The sequence below is a fragment of the Xylocopa sonorina genome, chromosome 12, assembly GCF_050948175.1.
Source record: "Xylocopa sonorina isolate GNS202 chromosome 12, iyXylSono1_principal, whole genome shotgun sequence".
In the NCBI taxonomy this organism is placed as follows: Eukaryota; Metazoa; Arthropoda; class Insecta; order Hymenoptera; family Apidae; genus Xylocopa; species Xylocopa sonorina.
In genome coordinates, this window is record NC_135204.1 from 5,862,723 (window position 1) to 5,886,829 (window position 24,107).

At 36.4% G+C, this 24,107-nt stretch overlaps 2 protein-coding genes and 1 long non-coding RNA gene across 5 annotated transcripts; 1 reads left to right on the forward strand and 2 right to left on the reverse strand.

Moving 5' to 3' along the window:
- Nucleotides 1-6,648: 6,648 nt before the first annotated feature.
- Trbd (ubiquitin thioesterase trabid) lies at nucleotides 6,649-13,330 on the reverse strand. 2 transcript variants are annotated; one of them, XM_076905946.1, is made up of 8 exons: nucleotides 12,652-12,871; nucleotides 10,991-12,054; nucleotides 10,069-10,350; nucleotides 9,657-9,858; nucleotides 9,260-9,537; nucleotides 8,944-9,173; nucleotides 8,397-8,832; nucleotides 6,649-8,326 (listed from the first exon to the last, which is right to left on the reverse strand). In XM_076905946.1, exons 2-8 carry the CDS (start codon nucleotides 11,710-11,712, stop codon nucleotides 8,248-8,250), a joined length of 2,229 nt encoding a protein of 742 aa, XP_076762061.1. In that variant the 5' UTR covers nucleotides 11,713-12,054; nucleotides 12,652-12,871; the 3' UTR covers nucleotides 6,649-8,247. The 2 variants fall into 2 exon arrangements, with proteins under 2 accessions (XP_076762061.1, XP_076762062.1); XM_076905947.1 differs by lacking the exon at nucleotides 10,069-10,350 and having other exon boundaries at nucleotides 12,652-13,330.
- Nucleotides 12,620-23,370, forward strand: LOC143430034 (NADPH-dependent diflavin oxidoreductase 1). Of its 2 annotated transcripts, XM_076906003.1 has the most exons (13): nucleotides 12,620-12,775; nucleotides 13,871-14,084; nucleotides 14,245-15,711; nucleotides 16,011-16,090; nucleotides 18,729-18,849; nucleotides 18,927-19,008; nucleotides 19,089-19,225; nucleotides 19,395-19,540; nucleotides 21,148-21,233; nucleotides 21,317-21,463; nucleotides 21,549-21,857; nucleotides 22,191-22,393; nucleotides 22,677-23,370. In XM_076906003.1, exons 2-13 carry the CDS (start codon nucleotides 14,005-14,007, stop codon nucleotides 22,807-22,809), a joined length of 2,991 nt encoding a protein of 996 aa, XP_076762118.1. In that variant the 5' UTR covers nucleotides 12,620-12,775; nucleotides 13,871-14,004; the 3' UTR covers nucleotides 22,810-23,370. The 2 variants fall into 2 exon arrangements, with proteins under 2 accessions (XP_076762118.1, XP_076762119.1); XM_076906004.1 differs by lacking the exons at nucleotides 12,620-12,775; nucleotides 13,871-14,084; nucleotides 14,245-15,711; nucleotides 16,011-16,090 and adding an exon at nucleotides 16,943-17,170.
- Nucleotides 18,848-19,782, reverse strand: LOC143430038 (uncharacterized). Its single transcript, XR_013102591.1, has 3 exons — nucleotides 19,619-19,782; nucleotides 19,101-19,522; nucleotides 18,848-19,024 (listed from the first exon to the last, which is right to left on the reverse strand). It is a non-coding gene; the product is annotated as an uncharacterized LOC143430038 (long non-coding RNA).
- Nucleotides 23,371-24,107: the final 737 nt, after the last annotated feature.

The window sequence follows — 24,107 nt, forward strand, 5'->3', positions numbered from 1 at the left end:
AGGCTTAGTTTATAGAAAAAAATCAATTTGAAAATCCGACGCGTGGTTCAACGCGAACGCTCCACCTTGCACAGTCAATGGACCGCCATTGTGATGATAATCATGAGAGCACACCTCTCAAACTTTCAAAGTTAATTTTGTGGGAAACTGAGGCTTAAATACATTTTTATTATTATCGAATTTTGTCCCATTTTTGCTTTTAAAATCTAGCTTTAAAATTTCTTTTCTACAAAATGCATTACTGTTACTACTTGGCTTGGAAATATTTTGTTCCTTGATCTACTTGTCTTATTTCAAAGTAAGAGTACATGAAATAAGGGAGAGGATAGTTCTTGAACAAAATGTACCGTAGAAACGAAATACCTTTCTTTGAATATAAACGTACTCGAGGGAAGAAAATTCAAGCATCTTTATTAGAGAACTAAGATGATACTTGAAATTAGTTTATGGTAGACTAATACAATTTTCAAATACGATTGTCCAGGCTTCTATAAAACGAGCTGGTAAATTGATGCTGTGCTATTGGAAACCTTGTTATTGGAGAGTTAAGGTCCATAAAATTCTTCTGATTGCAGAAAAAGATAATAAAATGTACGACCTTGTTATTTGCTTCGCTGTGCGAAACTAAAATGTTGCTTTATTCGTAGGTCGTCGCAATTTTTCTCAGCCTGTTATTCGCCACCTCTCAAATACTATTGAAAAATACACTTCCAGCAATAATAGTAATAATTTTATTCGCCACTCTCAACAACAATTAAACTATATCAATAAATCACTGATTCCACTAAAATTTCTATTCCCCATTTAAAAGTGGACGTTAACTCTCTCTAATAAATAAAAACATTTTACGTGCAATAATATAACACGCGTTGGAACAAAATTTATATTAAATTAACTCGCTTATCGGATATACTCCGTTTTACCAACTAAAAGCAGGACACCCTAGCAACACCTGAACCACGTACTCCAACGACACCATAGTAATCATCATTAAGGGAACGGAATCCATGGCGAAACACCGTAGACCTTCGCGAACGGTGATTAATGGGATAAAATTTTTCGATTGGAATTTCGATTCCGACCATCGACGATGCGTAAATGTGGAGCGAGGGCGGCGGATTAATTATCGCGGTAATTGAACAATTTCGAGGTCTGTCGATGAAGTGCGTCCTCGAGAACGATTCCACCCCATCCCTGGCCGCGAATCGAAAAACAGAGTAAATTATCCCGTTAGTCAAAAAGAAGCGGGAACGACGACAGGCTTGACGTGGGAGTCGGGGATGAGCCGAAAATCACTTGGAAATCGGGTCGCCGGTGCGAACGATGGCCCGTCATTAAAACGAGAGTAATTACGGAGGTCTTCAGAGCCACTCTGAATTAGGGAACGGCATCCAGCAAGCGGAGTCGACGGGGTTGTCCAAGTTGCGTAACCGTGTATTTAATTGCACTGCTGGTCGCAAATGGCTTAACGTTCTGCAAAAAGCGAACACATTTCTGTACCTTTAATAATTATCTAAAAACAATGTCGATTATCTCGAATTGTCGCGAATTTAAAATATGTCATAACCTTAAAAAGTTGTCTTCCTTCAAAGGTAATTCAACGAAAAGTAATCTCTTATATCTTTATCACACAGTCCTCGTCCCCATTGGTTGTCTCTCCACAGTGACTGCAAAAGAAAAATTAACATTAACCAGAGGCAATCGGTATACAAATATCTAAAGTTTTCACATTTCGAATCGTCGCATTAAAGGAAAGAAACAGAAGAAACTCCGTTAAAAATTCCAGGCGTTTACCAAAACCAACTCGCTATCTTCACTGGCGAATTTATACCGTGTTCATAAAAGTTGGCATCCTTGAAACGAGGAAACTACTGGAAAGCATTTTCGATGTCTCCCCGTCTTCGAAATCGTTCTTCTTCGACGAAGTTACTTGGAATAGGTGGGAATCAGTCGATTATACGTCGACTCGGAGGAATAGAGAGGACGTGGTAAAAAGTTCACAAACTCACGGTTAGCGAAACTTCCGCAGGGGTGATGTTTGCGACGCGTACGCAGTATGGCGTTGTTATGTAGGGGCTGAGACCTTCGACGATACCTTGACCAATACCAATTTCACAGTTCGGTCTTCTAACTATTCGCACGCAATTTTCTACCAAAATTCGAATTTAAATTTCACGTAATACAATTGTAAATCCTGCCAGCAATTCACAAAGTGCAATAACAAAGACTAATCAATTCGAAAGCGCATCGTTGAGTAGAATTTTTGTACATAAATCAATATTAGACATTAAATAAAAATGTAATCAAAAATAAATATAAATTTCAGTGCCTCTTCTCAGAGTATCTTCTTCGTTAAACAACGTGATCGATGTCATCCTCGATCAACCATAATTATCATCGTTATCTCGCAATGGAAGATTTTCTGAAAAGCTTGCTTTTTTCTCGAACTGAAGAAGAAACACCGTTAAAGATATCGTCGACGTACAATAAAATTTTCCAAGTCAAGTGTACAATGAAACGTGAAAAAAATCAGCGTTGAATTAATTGGTTCGATAAAATGACAAATACCCCTCGGTTAAGCTTAATTACAATCGAGTTTATTGAGTGCTATCGTATTCGCGCAGTACCATTATATAAACTCTATTTACATGCATATTTATACGGAGATGTGACATAAAGGAATCCTCGATAACTGGTTCCATAAAAATTAAAATTGCAAATCTCATCGAGCCGCTGTATTCTATTTCTCTCTCCCTCTCTCTCTCTCTCTCTCTCTCTCTCTCTCTCTCTCTCTCTCTTTCTCTCTTTCTCTCGTCTCTCCTCTTTTTCTTTGATTAAAACTAACAATGAGAAGCGTTCCTCGTTTAAACACGACTGTGTACAGACACTCGATAATGGTAATTAAGAGCGCGACACCTGAGGAGCTTATTCTGTTACAAGATCGCAATATTAATACAATATATTGCCAATTACGGTTAAAATCGGTGTAATTGAAGGGCTTAGAAGATGAAGGTGTTACGTGACATTTATTCTCTTTCTTCTTTTTTTAATTAAGACATCGATAACTGTAATTTATAAGAAGCTTCGTTATCTCTTCTTTTATTGGAGAAACATTTACTTCTCTATTCTCAATTGTTCAAACAATTCGCTGCACGTAATGGTCTGTTGAACAAAAATTGCACAGTTTCTCTATAAAAGATTTACAAAGTGTACGTTGAAAAGATTTAGCAAATAGAATCAATGAAATTTTAATTCTTCTAACAGTAGATATCATCTAAAAGAATAAATACACAGGTGGATTAGTTTGCGTTAGAATTCTTTGAAGTAAGCAAATATATCTACTCAAATAGAGTTGATTTCCTTGAATCAAATTAATATTTGCCCCGTTCGAGAGATTAAAAGTTTAATTTTTGAAAATAAATATTAGTTAATCAATTGGCACTACTTCTTTGACGGAAATTGCGATTTCAAATTCACTCTCAACTTCGCAAAATCCTTCCACACCTTCGGAACCCTTCGCGATAAATAACTAATAGAAAAATTCCTTAGAATCTTAATCAGACTCTTAATTACAATTGAATTCCTGGAATTGGCCGCTCACGGTGATATAAAATGCTAATTTAAAGCCCCAGCATAGTCTATCGATCATTTTCTCGCGCAGCAGTTGTAACTCTTAAGAAGAATCGGTAACGCAGTTTGGGAAGACTTTTGGAACTTTAAACGGCCCCTAAACTCCCTGTTTGGAAGTTCTCGGAACGTGATTTGCAATGTTAACGGGGTTCTTCGTCGTTTATATCGTCCCTGACGACGCGATTTACTGTCGTTCGACGCCTCGTTAGCTATTTGCTGTCTACTGGCAACGAAAACAATCGAAGCGAAACGATCACGGCTTGAAACGTGACGTTCTTTAAATTTAAAAACAGAAATTAATTTATATCGAAAATGGAAATAGAAAGTTAAAAAAAGACCGCCAGCAAACGTTACAATAACAACAAACACAGCTATAGCCAGATTTGATATTCGCATTTTACATAAGCCTTTCAGTGCCTTAAGTACATCGATTAGATTACGTCGAGCTCGTATCGTGCGATTGTCTTTTTTCTGAGCGAATTTATTACAGTTTCTCGAACGATTCTCGGTGAAGACTATACACGTGAACGTCGAGAATCGACGATTTTCACGAGGCAATCACTTTAATATTAAACATCGCGTACTTTTCTTAAGAAAAAAAAGAAGAAAATATTCGATCATATCAATAGCATTAATCCATCCGTATTAATTAATTTACGGTTCAACTAGTCGTGATGTTTACAAGTATCAATGCCTTCTTTTCTAAATTAACACGACAGTAACGAAACTTTGTCGTAATAAAAGCCATCTATGCACCCTATCCAACCCCTTGAAAATACTTCAGATTGAATACACTTGTGTATATCTAATTACATAAAAAAATTGTACAAACATACAGAAGTCGCAACAGGTAATCTAGATCTATAATTGCTTGGTTTGGCCTCTAAATGTACGACTTTAAAAGTCAGTTGTGAGCAGTAGAGGGTTGTAAATTGATCCATCGAGACAACGCGTGCGTTGATTACCCTTCACGCGATTCGACGTGAAATTTTGATCGCTGACGAGCATTTCTAGATCAAAGGATCGACTTAACGAGTGCTCCTGAATCGTGGACTTCGGTAACGTAATGATTAATTGAACCAATTGTCAGCGCGTGGCCGTCGGGATCGAATGGGGATGAAGTAAACGTGTGTTCGATTAATCCACCTCGGTAATTCTTATTACGGATTTAATAATGGTGATAATAATAATATAATATAATAATATAATATATATATAATGATAATCATATGGTAATTATAATAATAATAAATCGTCATTTAGAATTATTGTACATCGATATATTATTTATAATATAATCTATTTTATATACTCTATATTAATATAGATTTCTATCTGATTCAATTAAATTCTTAAATCTTTATATTTTTCTTCTTCTTTTATCACCTGCCGAGGGTTGATTCCCGGCAACACGAGCGAGAAAACACTTAACACGTTAACGGGGGGAAAGAAAATACACCACCAGAGCGTCGTCAATTTTTTTTTTCTCTTTTTTTTTCGTTTTCTTCACCTTTTTTTTTCTTCTTTTACATTAATTACTCCACCGCGTGTAACGCCGTGTCATGAGAACGTTACTGTCTCTGTTCTATTCTTCTATTTGCTACACTGATCGAAAATGATCGATTGATGCGTCGTTATCGCTACAGCGCGCGTTAACAACGAGACTACAACGGGGAGGGGGTGAAAAGTTATAAAAAAAAAAGAAAAAAACAAACAAACAGGAAACTAAAGGAGTACGAATGTAACAACGACGATAAAAATCATTTCCCTTTCGACACGGCGCTTTGTTATTGTTAAACGTTTGTTTCTTTTTTTTTTCTTTTCTTTTCTTTTCTTTTCTCTTCTACTCTTTTCTTGGAATTGACTTGTGAAACGTTCTTCTCTATCCGAACATCGTCGAGCCCTTTGGATAATCACGCAACAATCAGATCGCACGCCGCCGCGCGCGATTCGAAGAAAAACGACGGTGCTAAAAAAAGACTAGAGGCTACTATTAGAATTAGTAAAAACGAGGACTAAACGTTACAAGCGACACGACATGCGTAATAATAAACACGTCATCATTCCCCTCTTACGATTTTTTGTACTTTTTTGATTAGGGTTCATTATTTGGCCGACCTAGTTACCATTAAATCTTTGTCCATTCGCGAATACCTCGTGTATTGCTGTGTATGTGCGTACATATATATATACAGAGCGTCCCATTTGTTTCCTCTGGCGAAACTTTATCGATATATTTTGTAATTACAAATAGAAAAATATACGGTACGCGCATAAACTGTTCAAGGCTCGATTAAAGGGTTGTAATAGAAACGGGGTACCTGGTGTGGGAGTACCTTAAATGAACCTTCGGGTGTATCAAACCAGAATTGATTACAAAATGTAATTAGAAAGAATTCGTAATTCATTCGTTACAACGAAACGAAAGAAGAAATGAATTTCGTAGAGCAATGCATACTGTTAGTCTTCCAGACAGCGCGAGACGTCTTATAAATGGCTTATAGTCTTCAGTAAACTTAATTTGGACGTCTTAAAGACGTTTCAAGATGTACGTCGAAGGTGATACGATGGGCTTTACATGTAGTCGTCGTTAGGACGTTCGTCTCTTACATCTGTAAAACGTCCCTCGAACGTCTGCAACAGAAGTATTTATTTCGTTTCCTGTTTAACTGTTCTTCGTCTATTTATTGTGTACGACTTTGGAAGTCGCTGATAATGCTTTTACCTAAAAAGTAATTCGATAGAAATTATGCACTTAATTGAATAGAAATGCTAAATCGTCTCAAGGAAACAAAAATAATTCACCATGTTCTTCCAAGAAACATTTAAGACAAGTATCGCTTAAGACGTCTTTATGCTATTTGAATTTGCATTAACAAAAACGTTAAATAATTCGAAATTAAGTATTAATAACCAATGACTGTGAACTTATTCTTGTTTCGTATCGTGGTGATTATTAATTCGTTACGATACCCATCGTACTTTTGTTACAACTATTTAATAAAGCATCAAACAATCTATATTTATGTAACATTTCTTTCTTATTTATATCCATAAAACATACTGACAAAATATGGCCAAAAAAGCTCTGAGAGACCCTGTATATACACACATATATACATATATATACACACATACAAATACCAGGCGTCTATCTTGGTGCTTAAATAGTACTACTTGTTTCTCTGTTCTCATAATCGCTCTTTCTTTTTTCTTTTACTTCTTTTTTTTTATATATATAAAAGTTCTATTTTTGTTTTCTTTTCTTTTTGTTACTGCTACGTTTTCGCGGTGAACTACACCATGCGTACGATTAATCCATTCGCACAACGTTGCTCTTCTTACTTTTGTTTTGTTTCTTTCTTCCTTCCTCTTTTATGCTTTGCTTCACACAGATTTCTTTTACGCGCAGAAAAGAATAGCTTAACTATGACCTTTATTTAGGTAATGTACTTTTGTGTGGGTTCACGCAAACACCGGAAGCAGCCATGGAAAAAAACACAACGCTCCGCCCTGCCTCTAGTCAGAGAAAAGTGTCGTTGTAATTCGGCTTCGCCGTCTCGCTTTTTTTTTTCTTTTTTTACGCTAATATTAACACAGCTCAGAGTTAACAAGTGATCCAAGGACAGATTACAGAATTAATTCATTTTTATCCAGCCCTTAGGTTTACTTATCGTTAAAAAATCACATGATCGGTACCAGAATCTCTGGGTACTTTCACGCGTATGTTCAGAGAGAAAGCACGACCGACGGGGTCTTTATAAATATTCTAATTTACACATTTTTATCCCCTTTCTCCGCGCAATTAACAAACGAGAATTCTTTTGTCCCTAATTTCTTCATTTACCTCTGATATATGATATAACACAAAACAAATCCTGCATATCGAATTTTCATGGCTTACTTCGTGAAAACGATAATACATAAATTATGGATGCTCCTTAGAATACAATCGACTTCGTTATAGTTTTTAAATATACATAATTTTCTGTTCACCAGTACCTCTTCCACCCCATCCATTGGATTCTGAATCCAAGGCAGACGACGACCTGTACCGCATTTTTAACAATCTTTAATAACTTTTCTAATCACAAACGTATCGTAAAAATTAATAGTACATAACCACGATAATGGATTCGTATTCGTACAGTGTTAATCGATTTATCGAAAGGAAACTAACACTAGTTGAAGCGCTTTTTAGCCGTAACAAAATTAAATTTGTTAACTTACTCTGCTTTGATACCAAAAATCGCACTTTGGCAATGGGACCGTGCTCGTCGCACGGTCACTGTAATTAAGTAACAAATAAAATAGTACTGCAACTACTCGTAAAGATAAATAAACATCCGGTATAATTAAATATAGTACGAATCGATAAGATTTCGAACGTTCAGTGGTTCTCAATAACCAATATTAAATATACAAAGGTGTTGCATAAATGATACATGACCAATAAATGTGTATGCGTACCATAGCATTCGTACACGCATTTTTCCCTGGATGTAATCAGAAAGCCGCGCGTATCTCTTCGAATCATTATATTACAATTCGTGTCGTGGAAATTACGGAGAAAAGTCTTCTCGGATGAATTTTTACAACTTAATCGATTGCACCTTGTTATTCATCTTCCGTGTCGCCGTCGCTACTGTAATCTTGTAAAACTGCTGGTCTCAAAAATGGCGCATTGTTGGTCTGACTGTAACCAACGAGGACCGATTTAAATCGAATTGTAAATTAAAACAGGAAAACGAAATTCTTTTACTTACGCGAGTCTTCGATAGTGATTCAACCATTCTTCCAACATTTGCGCCACCAATAATGGTCTCTTGTGTAACTTTTGTTGGGCAACCAAAGTACCACCCTCGGTTCTACAGACGTCGAGCCATTCTTTCAATATGGACTCCTCGCGGCCTACTTCCTCGGAACTCAAAAAGTGTATTGGTAAAAGTTTATGTTCGCGATCCATCAACGGCATAAACGTCGTCTGCATTTGTATCTGCAATTGCTGGAGTGGACCGTTGCCACCGCCCAGGCCTACACCGCCGTGAGACGAGAGAGGTGGTATCCTGGACGATGCGTACGGTTCGATGGGAACCAGAGCCGTGAAATGACCACGAGTATAACCCAAAGCAATAGGCGAGCGAATGCAAAACGAAGGCTCCCATAGGAGTGGTAGATAAACACCCTCGAATCTTGCATAGCCTATAAATAAATATTTAGTTAGATAATAGTTTAATATGCATCGTAATTTCAAGCGATGAAATAGTTTAAAAAGAAAAAAACTCGGTCATCTTTGAACTTTTGTATACTTGCCTATGTCTTCACCTCTGAAGCTTTTAACATATTTAACCCCATAAACAATAATAGGTCGTCTCAAAATGTGGGCAAGCGTAAAAACGTGTAATTGTTCTAGAGCGCTTCCAGGTTGAGCAGCAGTCGCCAATAAACTCTCCCAATCCTCTTGCCACTGTGTTTCTTCTAACGTAAAATCTAACATCCGAGATGCTTGCGAGGCTTCGTATTCTCTCCATCGAGGATAAAAACTAAATTGTCAGAAAATATTCCTATATCATTGTATCGTCTAAAGACAGTCAAATAAAAAACTATATCAAACATAGAAATTACTTACAATTGACCGGCTTGTTGCAAAGAATCGGCAAGCGCCCTCCTCAAAGCATTATCTCGATCGAAAACGCCCCAAGTAGCTTGCATCGCGGAATCTAATAAACAATCTCCGGCTGATCTATTCCAAAGTGCATGTAATCGACTTCCTAAGCGTTCAGTTATTTCTAAAGACCAATTTAGAGCCGGTGGTTCTCCGCCACCGCCTTCTAACTGTTGTTGGGCTTCTTTGTCTAATAACTCTTCCAACATTTGCTCTTGTACTATACTTGGTAAATCTTCAACCTGATAAATCATTTTCAAATTCTATACTCAAATGTGATTTACATAATTCAGACAATGCGTAGAATTAAGTACACCTAGTTTAAAATGCACCAAAGAAAAAATAATAATGTTATAGTAACCTCTGCAGGCAAAGCAAATGTAGCTATATCAGTGACAAAATAACATGGGAAGGAGCCTTTGCGTAACCGGATACTATTAGTGACATGTCTGCGTATTTGAACAGCCAAATCTGGTGCAACATAACTTGGTACTCTTTTTATTCCAGACCCGGAACCTTCTATTTGCGATAATAATGTTGCCAGTATGTCTTCCCTTTGAAATCTGTAAAAGATATGACAAATTGTATAAGGAACAGTTCAAATAGTTTACCTCTCTCTACAATGATAATCCGATTTATTTTGCTACGTGTATAATGAACAAGTTGAAATATTGCCAAAGACAATAGTACACGTGTAAACGTTCGTTTAATTATATCAGATAAGCCAAAATAGCTTGAAAGAAATCTATTGTCAAAAATTATTTCCCACTGACCTAATAGCTAAATGTACTAAGGTATATCCGACATCAAAAGCACTACTTCTATTTAGAAGTAGAACTTCTGAATGTGTCAATTGACGAGCAGGATCACCACCACTTGCCAAATAAGCTTCGACAGGAGCATTGTCACCTTCCACAATACCAAGACACGCATTTAACCAGCACCAATCAGTGTGACGCCTTAATTGTTTTAGTCTACGCTCGTAGTCGCAATTATTAGGGGATTGAGGAGTTGATAAATTGTCATTTCTGCTATCAGGATATCTATGCGAATTCCTACAATATAAGAAAACTTATGATATCACACAAATAAAAATTTTGTTTAATATTTAAAGTTCTCGCGCTTATCACTTCATTGGTTGATGATTTCAGGTGTAAAATATATTCTTTTGAAAGGATTATCCCAACGTTTCACAAGCATTGCAGTTAGTTTCATCAGGTGACAGATGACTGATAGTGGTGCGTGTCCTGTGATAAATTACTACCATAGCGACACCTAAACATATTCCTTAGATTCAATGCGTAGCAATGTAAAGACTTGCGTATATTCACATTCTTCCTTTTAATTGCTCAACCGACCAATTAAAAGTTTCTTGATCGGTAATCAATTAAGAACACAAGCAAGGCCTTCAGATTACTTAGCAATGAATCAGAATACAAACGTGTCCTCTAATTACCAAGTAATGAATTGCTATACAAGTATATTCGACTATGATAATGAATTACCGTAAAACACACACGTTATCAGTGTATTTAAGATAACTAATTGTAATGCTTGCAAAACATTAGAATAATCCTTCTAACAGGATATGGCTTATGCCTCAACAGTGATAACTGTGTGGTGCTGGAGAGAAAACCTTAACTGTCTAAAACTCTCATGAATAATGTAATAGAAGACTAGAAAGAATAAGCTTACCTTCGTCCTACAGCCAAATTTTCATCCCTCTGGGTCTGATGAATGTACGGTGCATGCGGCGGAGATGGTAAACCGCGTTGACTGTGATCTCTCTCTGGGCTTGGTAAAATAACACCGACATTGTTGGTCGTTTTTTCTCTTCTATCTTTTTCTTTAGGGTTACCGCACATCACACACTTTGTGGCTTTCGGCCAATTTTCATAAGTACACACAAAACAGGACCACTTCTCTGGATGTAAGTTAGCTTGTAAATTGTAATATCTCTCCGGATGTAAGTTTATCGGAGGCGGATTTGATCCTGAGTTTGGTAGCGGATCCCCTAGCCTAAGGGGGGCCAAGTGTTCATGCAGATTAGATGCTATCGAGTGTATCGATTGATTGAGACCCGTAGATTTTTTGCTTCCACACTGAACACAACGTGTGGTATTTTGATAGTTAAGATAGGTACACATCGTGCAGGACCACTTCCCCAATGGTACATTTTGACTATAATTCTGAGTGCTAAGATTGTATGAATCTGTTGGACTTAAGTGATTTACTGGGCCGGACGCAACGTTCGAGCCAGACCTTTGCGGGCTCGGATCTCGTAGGCGGTAAATATCCTCCCCTAACAAAGGCTTGGTACCTCTGCACATTGTGCATTTCAACGACGAAGGCCAATTCTCGTATGTACAATATTCACAGGTCCATTTCGACTCCTGTTCCTCGAGCCTGCTATTCATTTTCTCTATATGGCCCTTTTATTGTGTAAACTCTATTGTCCTTAATGCATAGACAATGCGATGCCGTTATAAGGACTCTACTTAAACGTACTTAGAAAGCGTAAACGTGGCGTGTCCAAAGTTATATTAAATATTTGTTCGAATCGCTATTACGTGTGATAAAATTTCTGCATATTTCTTTATCGTAAAACGTAATGTGTAAAAGTTAATTTCCATAAATATTCATGACACTATGTATTTTGTCATCGAATGAAGTTCATGTCATGTGGTAATCATGTTGATCGTATGTAAGAAAATAAAAGCTGCCACACGGTAAATGTGAATGTAGACAGCTACCGAAATCTGCAAAGAAAAAAAGTAAAGGTATATGGCTAATGGAAATGAAGCGCGACACGTATGAACGGATACAGATGTATTCTTAACAGAAGAAAAAAACAACACAGAGATGCGTTAACTTTACTTATAATCTAAGCAATCTCATAACCTTAACAAAGGATTTATATTCACAAATAATAGAGAATAAAAAAAAATTCATTGACAACCAATTTATTTACATTAAACAGGATAATCAATATATATATACATACATACATACATATATATATATACACGCATATACATATATACATATATACATATATACATATATATATATATATACATATACGTATATCTATCTATATAGACATGTAAGAATGACAGTGTATGAACGGGTCGTTTCGAGGAGAGCGTAATAATAATGGAATTCCTTGGCGAGACTAAACGCTTCGGATCTGAAACGCGGTAAACTGTAACCGAGGTTTTAAATGTGACTGACCTCTGAACGCTTTTATGTCGTGCGAGCGTCGCGTCAAGGAGAGAAAAACGTGAACACGATCGGTCGTAGGGCAAAGCAAAGCTTGTAACACGTGGTGTAGTGATCTTAATTGGGGGGGCTACCTGGCAGAACTCGAGCCTGGTGTCCCGAAAGTTTGCTGTCACGCGCGGATAAGCTCCATCGAAGGTACCATTCGTCGGTCGATCGTTGCGAATGTGACGTGAGGGGACGGCCCGTGGATCGCAGGTATCACGCACTAGAGGCCAGCAGCCCACTTTGCTCGCATTTAACAAACGGGGAAAAGGTTAACAGACGATCCGCGCGACGGACCCTTTTATCGTTTCCTTTTCCTTTTTTCTCTACTCTCCCACTCGCAAGGACGAAAGCCCGCGCGCCTTCTCTCCTCGCGTTAAAATCGAAGTTAATCTTCTTTCCCCACCGACGAAGACCCGAGGCACGTCACTCGTCGAACGGGTGAAACGCGACGAGCGAAACCGAGACGGGATACCTTTCGCTGCACTCACTCACTCCTCGTGAAACGGACGCGCTACGTCTCTTCTATCGCGGGGCGACACTTTGCGCCTCTTTGCCTCTCTACGAACCGTACGCAGTCATCATGTTTTCCTTCGAACTGGCACGCGAAGCTGCGGACTTCGTTCAGGAATTAGGTTTTGACAATCATCCGCAAACAGACGTCAGTGGTGCCAACGTCGCCTCGCATCTGCGAAAAAACTCGACGTTTCATGCAGTTACGTCACGCGATTCATCGACGATCGTCCTAACCGCAACACGCGCGTCTACCTCCAAGCTTAACTGTCGTCCGTAAAGGTAATCGTGACCCGCGCTCCGGTAATTATACACCTCTCGATAAATCACGAACGATGCACCAACGCTTCGTGTTATGGTTACACTGACACGGTATCATGTCCGTTTCCGGTTTTTAAGATGCAATACAAAGTTCTCTTCCTCTCGCCCTTGACACTTTTTAATGCTACCGATTTTCGACTCCTCGTCCGCTCCCGACGAGATAGAAAATTCGTGGTTCCTAACGAGACGCATACGTCGCGACGCGTGTTTCCGCTCGGACGCTACAAATATCGCCGATAAAATCTAGGCGATAAAATATTCGTTCACGCGATGGACACGAGAAACTATTTTTTTACTTATAAATATCTTGGGCCGACCGCCAAATGGGGCTTAGCCTAGACATCTATCCTTGACATTTGATTAAGTAAGACCATTGCCGTACGCGAAATACCTTTAACGGCGGAAGAAGTTCTTGCCCTTTATTTTTACTTCGATTGCTACTACGTACCCCATTCACGACAGTTGTTTTTCCAGATATCGTCTGCTAAGCGACCACTGACGTCACGGATGCACCAGCTGAAAGTTATGGCATAGCGGTATCCTGCGACGCGATACGATCTTCTCGTTAGAGGATTTACATTCCAGATTTTTTCACTACGCGTGACATTATGAATATTACGATATTGTACGGCAGTGAGACAGGCACTGCACAAGACGTGGCCGAGCAAATTTGGAAAAGTGCCAAAAGGTTTTGTTATTGTCCTTCTTCCGTCGTGTATATATAGGAAATACGCATTGTTTCACAATTAGAAAGTTCCGAGTTATTAGCTGCCGTTAAATGTTCTCACGACAACACTGTAATCGAACGAGTTGACAATGAACTTTTCATGGGTATTTTAATTTTGTAGGAAAGGGTTGAAAAGTAACGTATCAGCGATGGACGACTACGATATCCGAAATCTCGATTCAGAGGTAATAATGGTGTTTGTAGCCGCAACAACGGGCCAAGGAGATCCTCCTAACAATATGAGACGATTCTGGAGATTTCTCTTACGGAAGAATCTGCCGGCTAAGATGCTCTTAGACAATTTGAAGTACGGGGTATTAGGTTTAGGCGATAGTTCCTATCAGAAATTTAATTTTGCTGCAAAGAAGTTAAATAGAAGATTGATGCAACTAGGTGCGAGGGAGTTGTTGCCTATCGGATTGGCAGACGATCAACACGATTTAGGAATAGATGCTGTTATTGATCCTTGGTTGGAGGAACTATGGACGAAAGTTGCAAATACATTTAATGTTTGCACAACAGATTTAATCTGTAATCAGAATAACATAATTGAAAGATACCTCGTTTCTGAGATTAGCAAGAATTCCATGAATAATGAATGTTCCTGGGTTAATGATATTTTCATGAGTGAAACATCTACAAATAATGAAGTGAAAGTGGGAACAATAACTGAAAATGCAAGAACCACTGTGGAAGATCACTTCCAAGATGTTAGATTAATTAAATTTAGATCGGATAATATTAATTATCAGCCTGGAGATATAGTATATGTTAGACCCAGAAACTCTAAGAAACAAGTAGAAAGATTTTTCAATATATTAAGTGACAATAATGTGCAATTAAATCCAGACACGTTAATTCAAGTGTCTGAAAAGGAAATTAAAGTACCTACTGTTCTAAAGCAAACGCTAACTTTACGTCAAATTGTAGAGCAATATTGGGATTTAAATTTTAAACCAAGGAGGTCTACTATGAAAGTATTATCTTTTATCAGTGAAAATGAATTGGAAAAGGAAAAGTTGCATGAATTTACAACAGCAAGTGGTCAAGAAGAGCTATACAGTTACATTAACAGGCCAAGAAGGAATATTTTAGAGTTATTAACAGACTTTCCTCATACAACTAGTAAATTGACTGTAAAATTATTATTTGAAATTATGTCTCCTATAAAACCACGTGCTTTTAGCATAGCATCAAGTTTAAAGGTCAGTCCCAATGAAATTCATCTTTTGGTGGCTGTAGTAAAATATAAAACGAAGCTACTCGAGCCAAGATATGGATTGTGTTCCAATTGGTTGGCAAATTTAACAGTAGGAGAGAAAATAATATTTTGGATACAAAAGGGAACATTTAAGTTTGAGTACAACAAACCGATGATACTTATTGGACCTGGAACAGGAGTTGCACCGTTCCGTTCTGTCTTATTGGATAAGTCCGCATCAGAGGATGATTTAAGAGACTGCATCCTGTTTTTTGGTTGCAGAAACAAGAACAAAGACTACCATTGTAAAGATGATTTTGAGTATTTATCACAAAAGAAGCATTTGCATTTGTTCTGTGCATTTTCCAGGGACCAAGAAAATAAAATGTACGTTGATATAATTTAAACACTAGATCGGAGAGAGAGATAAATGGACTGTGGATGTTTATGTATTTATAGAAAATGTAAATGTGTAAAAAAGAAAAGAATATACACAGTGTACAAAAATACACAAAATATTCAAAGCAAATGTTTACTTTGGTGCTATTTTTATGCATAAAGATCTACAATCTAACTATAAGCCAATCAGTTTCAGCCTGACATAAATTATTTATATATTATGATAAAGTTATTTTATGTGTTAATATTTGCATGTTATGTAACCTTATGTTCTGTTAACGTTTCAGATATGTACAACATATTATACATAACGAAAGGCAATTATGTTGGGAATTTCTTAGTAGAAATGGTAACATTTACCTGGCTGGTAATTCGAAAAATATGCCAAATTGCGTGCGCGAACAATTCGTCAATTTAACCAAAGAGATGACAGAATCAACGGAAGAGGAGGCAGAGAATTTTGTTAAACAATTAGAAAATCAAAATCGTTATCAAATTGAAACTTGGGGTTAATAGGAAACGTTATAAAAAAAATTACAAACGTCCGCCATATTAAAAAAAATACATCTATTATGGTAACATGGTAATTTTATCGAGGTACTGAAAAAAAAACAAAAATTATAATTTTATCCGAATATAAATAATACAAATTATTTTCGAAAGAATTTTCGTACAGTTCTATTCCTCCATTTACTCAAGTAATTATAGATAATTTCTAACTTTAAACCTTGGATTCCAAATATAGACGTATCCAATAAAATACCACTTTACGGCCATTAATCAACGAAGAACAATTGCCTGGCATTAGTCACGTCAGTTGAATGCGGTTGCGTTCGTCATATAGAAATTTTCCCTTCTCGCACGTTTGAACTCCGCAGACGTACGCGCGCGTATCGTAAAATCTCGCACTAGTTCGTGAATCTCCACGCAGCGTGGAGCTCGCTCGTCGAACTCTAACCCTTTCTTATCTTAACCTAGAAAAATAAAGCAGAAACATGGTACGCCTTGCACGCTGGGGATCAGTTCTATTCATAACTCGAACGCCTTAACCACCGTAACATGCAGTGATAAACGATCTGGTTACGTCCGATCACCGGGAACGCGAAACGAATAGTAACACTCCAAATGCCGATTAAATACCGAATCTCTCGCAATTCTAGTTTCTCGACGATCATTTGATTCTCCCGTGCAACATCCGTCCGCCCGGTGTGAATTGCAGATCGCATTCAGGAATAACAACCACCGACAAATTGGCCCCGATCCGACTGGCACGTGATATGCGTTAACCCCTCTAATACGTTGCACAGTCATTTTTTAATTCGATTTAAGTTTGAAAAGTACCACGGAAAAATGGCGGGTAGTTACACAAAGAAGGAATTCGGCGTGGGTCCCGAGGAGCAGACCCTGTTGAAAGATTCAAACGGGACACGCATCGTACCTGCGAAAGGTATACTCTCTTTCACTTTCTCTTGGCATTCTTTTTTTTTTTTTTTCTTTCTCCCTTCCGCTTTTCGGCGGTGACGGTTTCGACTTTTCATTAACGATTTTGTTACTAAAAATTCTACCCTTCTTAGAAGTCAACCCCTCCTTCCGTGTCCATTGCAAACAGTTGACCAAACCAGTTCCTCGGCGTTTAAGGAATATTCACGCGATTCACCCTTTGGACGCCAGCCTCGGGACGCTTTCGCGTTATAAGATCGATTTGTAATTCATTCAAATTCATTTCTGTAACAGGAAGAGTTGGTTCAGCATTTATTGTTAAGTGTCGAGCGTTATTTTTAATAGTGCTAGTTCGAATGTTTGTATAAACGTTTGATTTGTGCCTCTTCACTTTGAGATTGGTCAAGTTTTATAATGAGATAAATACAAGAACATTTGAACTTTTCTCATGACCTTTGGCTTATATTCTAATAATTATCAGAGTCTTGTTTTAATTTTATGAGTTTGTTTAATACTTTATACTTGAATAACTTTATCTACGCATCGGTCATCCTTAACTTTCAACACTATCTTTAGCGCATTCATAAATCTTATGTAAAGAAGATAAAGAAAAATAAATCAAAAAAGTATATCTTTTTCTTATCTATCATTTTTATCATAAACAAATAATTTGCATTTACATATCAAGATAACTGAAATTGATTAATACAAATAAAGTGGTGCAGTTTTTACTTTATAAATATAAAAATATTTGTAATATATACATTTTGTTTGCTTTTCATTTATTTTAATTATCAAACAAAAATAAAGATATTTATTACGAAAAGGAATTCTCTGTCCGTACAATATGCATTCAACGTTTGCGCATAGATATCTTCTTTCATGTAGGCTGATAATTTTTTTGCTGACCTAAAGTAAATTAAAGTTAGTGTGCATGTGGTCAACCTGATATAATATATGTGTATTATAGTCTTATAATGTAATTTATTTTTCGTGTTCTTTTTATCAGTATCATTATCATTATCATTGATCACCTAATATTATAATCATACATCTGTAATTAAAATATTATTTGTTATTTAATTACTTGTTCAATATCATGATCTGATTGTGTTTTGTATCATTTTCTGATATTATTTGTTTGTAATATAATATTATGTATGTTACACAGGAGTAGAATTAATTATCCACAGAGATGGAGTACAAGTAAAATAAACTTTATATGAATGTCTTATCTCCAGGTTACATTAAACCTTCGTATAATACTTTTAAAGTTCATGTTCCAGCTGGTAATTAATGTTTGATTTTTAAACTATACGTATATAATATATCCATACAGAATAGAAATCAGTTCTGTTAGGCATTCGTCTCGTTCTCAGTTACATAAAGCTATGATAAGAAATTGTACGAGCACATATTGTATATATCAAGTACTCATTGCATTCATTATATTAATAAATTGGTTTAAATTGAAGCATTATTAGAATATTCTTAAGAAAGCTGTAACCGCGACAGTTTCTATAAGTCATAGATGGCGTACTAGGTAATTGAATTTTCCATTATAGGTTCTGAGCCTGTTCGTCTCTCTCCTGGTTGGGAAGGCACAGGTAGACCTGACGACGAATTGAATTTCAAAGGAGTCACAATGGATCAAGCAGACCTTGAATTAAATCCTCCCAAAGATAGGTAAATATGATTGCAATGATTTTAATATCGGCTATCAAAGATTGTTCACTACGAAATGTTTATTCATGTAATTTTAGATTAAATATAGTATTCTGCATAATGATACTTCATGGAATTGGTGCCTTGATGTCATGGAACATATTCATAACAGCAAAAAACGTATGGTTCTCATTTTCTTCTCATTAGCTTTGTATAGATTGCAGATCTTTAATTGATTTTAATTACCATTTTCTTTCTAGTATTTTAGCTACAAATTATCCAAGGAATATACAGGGATTCAATCAAACTATAATGATAATTTTCTTCCATATTTAACATTTGCTGCACAAATACCGAACCTACTATTTAACTGGTTAAATGTATTTGTACAGTTTGGGTGTGTATACCTTCAATAGTTTTTATCTATAAGTTATCGTTAAATATCTCTAGAGATATTTATTTGCTAATGTACTCAAAAACATTACATCATACAACAATCTACTGATTAAATTCAGCAGAGAACAATATACATATAAGTTTAAAGATAAATTTTCAATTCTTTCTAGTGGCAATTTAACAACACGTATAGTATGGGGCATCTTTGCGCAAGTTTTAATATTTGTATGTACCATTATTTTGGCAATGACTGATAGCTCTGGTTGGCCGGGTATCTTTTTCTGGATCACCATGGTTTCTGTTGTTTTATTAAACAGTAAGATAAAACTACTTTTCACAGAAGCCATAAAATAACACAGTCGTTCAGATAATATTTTAATTAAACCTTACTTACTTTGAAACTATGTCTACTATAAGTAGAAGACATCTGTCCAGACCGCTCAAGGCTGCATAATATCTCTCGTGCATTCATGTTACATATCGCGGAGCGGTGAATGTTCTAGCTCTTTAAAAGAACCCTTGAAGAGTCTACACTGGTGTCTTACCACAAGAAACTGATTAATTCCTTAAGGATGGTACAAATTTTTCTTACTTTTCGTGCGGCCGACTATTTGTAGAATAACAGGCGTTATCATAATCTCAATAATCCACAACGTTGCGATAACTTTTAAAACAGTTCTACCACCTTAGTTTAACGTAAAATTCTATAGTAGTTGGATTCTGTTTAATTGATTCGGTATTCGCGAATGTAGAAAACAAAATCGGTGTCCGTACTATGCAGAGGGTTCCGTCCTTGACGAGTTAATCTTAAGCTGCAGTAGAACTCCATTTATATGAATTTGCCGGGAAGGTGGAGGGAGAGGGCGAAGGCATGTAACTTTTTATTACCACACAATAGGAATTCTAAATTAATTCATCCCATTACCTATCATTTTTTCATTGTTTACATATGTTGAGACGCGTAAAGGCAAGACCGACTGCAGATATATACAGTAACATATATGCCTACAGTATTTTTGTATTCCAAACGTTCGTATAAATGGAGTGGCAATCGGTAGTAGTTCAAATAAGAGAAACTCGACCAAAGTTCAGTTATTTGGATGCTACTCAAATTTCGTTTATATGAATGGAGTTCTATTATACAAGCACTCCTCTTGCAACACGACTTCGCTTTCCAGTAGTACAAATAAGTAACAGTCTAATAGGGAAGAGCTCTATCTACGGCTAGGAATACAAATTTAGGTCACTCAAGGCGATCTTCCTTCCCGTTTTCCCTAATTTAACGACTTGAGCATTGCTCAACGAACTACGTAAATAAGAAAAAACAAATAAGATCTAAATAAGAAACAAGCGTTGGCCTTAATCAACCATACTCATGCCTCTTACTTTAGTTAAATCCAGAATCAGAACAGTGACTGCAATCTTGACACTCTTGACAAATTTTGAATATGACGCCCATTTTTATACATGTTGTTAATATTTTTACTAGTTCAAAAAGTAATTAACATTTACGGAACAGTGCGCATATTTTATACGAAATTAAAACTGACTCTAAAAGAATTTTAAAGTTTGGGCGGTTTTTAACAACCTTTAGTTGATTAAAAGCAAAAACGATTGTTGTGTTAAAAGAGGCTTGCTTGTACAAACGCGAGCAACGATTGTGATTCTGCTGACTTCACCAACACGAACACGCGACGTGATCGTTCAATTGAAAATAACTATCTAGCTTTATAACTAAATAACTTTAAATGATCATTATCACTTGTTTGCGCCAGTGAAAGCAGCAGGAATGAAACCAGAATCATTGCTCATATTTGTACAATCCACACATTTTTACTTATAATTAATATCAAATTTATTTCTCGCGTATACGCTTACGTTCGTGCGGTATATATTTATCGTTACTTATTAAACTTATTTCAGCTGCTAATGGAATTTACCAAAACTCTGTGTTTGGCATGGCCGCAAAGTTACCTCCAAAGTACACAGGGGCTGTTGTCTTAGGATCGGTAAACACCAATTTCTATAGTTCTGTGATAAAAAAGCGGGCCATTGTACATGCACAGATATATTATTCTTATGCTGTTTTCAGAACATAAGCGGAACGTTTACAGCTCTAATTAATTTTCTTGCTCAATATATGGCACCAAACGTTCGGACTGCAGCTATATATTACTTTATAACGGCTCTGTTTGTTCTCCTTGCATGCTTTGATACTTATTTCGCACTCCCGATAAATGTAAGACTTCTTCAGCTCTCTTCGTAGCTCCCGCCGCAAATGACACAATAATAATTATACATGAATTACCGTTTCACTTTTATAGAGATTTTACCGATACAATGAATTGTTACATCAGAAGGGAGCTAGTAAACGACAGTTGGAGAACAACGCGAGAGGCAAAGGTGACAGACCGCCTTACTGGAAGATATTCAAACAGTGCTTTCCGCAATGTTTCAATACATTTTTCATATTTTTCGTAACTCTCTCCTTGTTCCCATCCGTACATTCTGACATAGTAAGCTCGGATCCTGACTTCATAGTCCCTCCGGATTATTACAGTACTGTCATGTGTTTTCTTACGTTCAACGTTACTGCTCTGCTGGGTAGTTCCATCGCATCGTTGGTTCAGTGGGTGAGCAAAATTTTCCATTCAAAGATTGATTATTCTTTTGGAGCACAATAGTTTCATTGTTGAACTGTAATAAAATATTCTTCTGACACGTCTTCAGAATGTGATCGCTGGAAATCTACAACAAATACTCGGAAAGATTAGCTAACCATTTGCTTAAGTTGGTTCAAACCAATATCTCGCTGATATTAGTTTATCGTCCTATTTATGTCAATATGGCCTTTCCTTACAGAAGCTGCGGATGTCTGCCGATTGAACTACTGTGCTCCACGGAATTAACATTAATTAAACACAGAAATAGTATAATTTGTCGATCTTCTTTTCTCTCTTTCGTAGCCTAGTAAAAAGTATCTGGTGATCCCAGTTCTTTTACGTACTTTGTACATACCGTTGTTTTTGTTGTGTAATTATAAACCAATTGGTGTTACAAGAGTATTACCAGTGTACATTAATAACGACTGGGTTTATTTTGTAATCGCCATTACAATGGGTATAAGTAGCGGCTATTTTTCATCGTTATCCATGATGTATTGTCCGAGGTTCGTACACACAGAGTAATTAAACTACGGATATTTATGCATTTACGGGAAATATGCAAAACGTATAAAATGCATACAATATGCAAAGTATCTAGGTAATACTAAACTCTTCTCTTCATAAACTTTCCTTCGCAACCATTCACCTGACTTTACAATTTCCATTTATAAGCGCCACATAGAGATGCAAATTTGCATAAATGTCCGCAGTCTAATAATAAAAAAAGAAAAGCATTTTTAATTTAAAAGGATACTTAGGAATTGGTTTTTGTTTTTGGTATTTTAGAATGGTAGAGTCGCAATACACGGCAACAGCCGGTATGTTTGCTGCGGCATCGTTAATCACAGGAATTTTTATTGGAGTACTGTTTTCTATGGTCATGCCCAGCTTGGTAGCAAACATATCAATTTCACATTAAGATGTGTGTACAGCATTCAACGATAAGGTATTGATTCGTGTTTTAAAGAATTCACTAAGGCCAGAGTCTCGCGTGAACGTTGGAAAAACCAATGTCAGTCTCGAATGTAGCTTGCGTCGACAGCTCGTTACATTGCAATGCTACGCTGCTGTAACGTTCGGTTTTTCAACGCTCATATGACCCTGACCTAAATGAGAGAATCAAACGAAGAGCACATAAACATTTAAATTCATTGACATAATAAGTACAATATACTTTTGAGATTGTACTGTTTATATTATAACAAATGAATCTAACAGATTTTTTTCAGCGTTCTAAAAGGATGGAGCCTGAAAATAAATCTTGTGTCGTTGCAGGATTATTATACAAAGTAAAATGATTTTTAATTGTTTATTCAATTTATTTTTAAAGTGCTATGATTTCTTTCGTTGCGCTGTAAAAAAAAGAAAATAATACGAACGTTGCAAAATCGAGCTTGTGTTGTCAAAAAACAATCTAATGTTTCATAATGAACTGTTCAAAATTCGAAGGCAAAGAAATAGAAACCTGTTGTTGATACTAGTTCATATTAATGACATTGATATTTAACCACTGCCCCGATGAAACTATTGCTACTAAATTGGACCAATAAGCCTTAATAATTGTACATTATTATTAGGTTTTTCGTGCGCATGAGTTAACTCGAAGCCGCTAAAAATAAGCACATGAGAGATATGTACATTTAACAATTGTTATTTACATAGACCAAATTTACGATAAGACTGTGGTTTGTTAACTTTTCGTACTAACAATTTAACAAATTTAGGACTGAGCTATATACAAAATTTAGACGGCGAGGGCGTTTAAAATAAAAAGGCACTTCCTTCTTTGTTGGATGCTCAGTATTGTAATGAGAATACTTAAAATACTTATACGGTGTTGCTAAAACACACGCATGCGTTTGAAGAGCACACGTTTGATTTGCTAAGATGAATATTTTCGCACAGTTACTAAAACTTGATTGCTTAATTGTTTTAATATATTACATATCGTTGTGTACCTTATTTCAGGTAACTAATAGGTTGTGTTGTCTTTACAAATGTTATTAATTATAATTATTATGATTTTTTCTTTTTCGTTTTACACGTTTTTGAGGTATTAGTTTATATTAATATTTTCTTTTCGTAGCGTTCACGATTAATTGCTACGATTATTTGCAGCATATCATATGATCAATATTTTATCTTTCACGTCGCAATGCAAATCGAAACAGTAGTTATCATTTTATTCGCTGGATATATCATTTTATACTCTTTCGC

Excerpts from the sequence above, each read along its gene's own strand:
- LOC143430034 (XM_076906003.1), top strand. The coding sequence starts at position 14,005 with ATGAATATTACGATATTGTACGGCAGTGAGACAGGCACTGCACAAGAC. Across the intron at positions 16,091-18,728 it reads TGGTAACATTTACCTGGCTG|GTTCTGAGCCTGTTCGTCTC; the intron begins GTAATTCGAAAA and ends TTTCCATTATAG. Across the intron at positions 21,234-21,316 it reads GGGCTGTTGTCTTAGGATCG|AACATAAGCGGAACGTTTAC; the intron begins GTAAACACCAAT and ends TGCTGTTTTCAG.
- Trbd (XM_076905946.1), bottom strand. The coding sequence starts at position 11,712 with ATGAATAGCAGGCTCGAGGAACAGGAGTCGAAATGGACCTGTGAATAT. Across the intron at positions 9,859-10,068 it reads TTAGTACATTTAGCTATTAG|ATTTCAAAGGGAAGACATAC; the intron begins GTCAGTGGGAAA and ends TATCTTTTACAG. Across the intron at positions 8,327-8,396 it reads AATCACTATCGAAGACTCGC|TCAGACCAACAATGCGCCAT; the intron begins GTAAGTAAAAGA and ends CGTTGGTTACAG.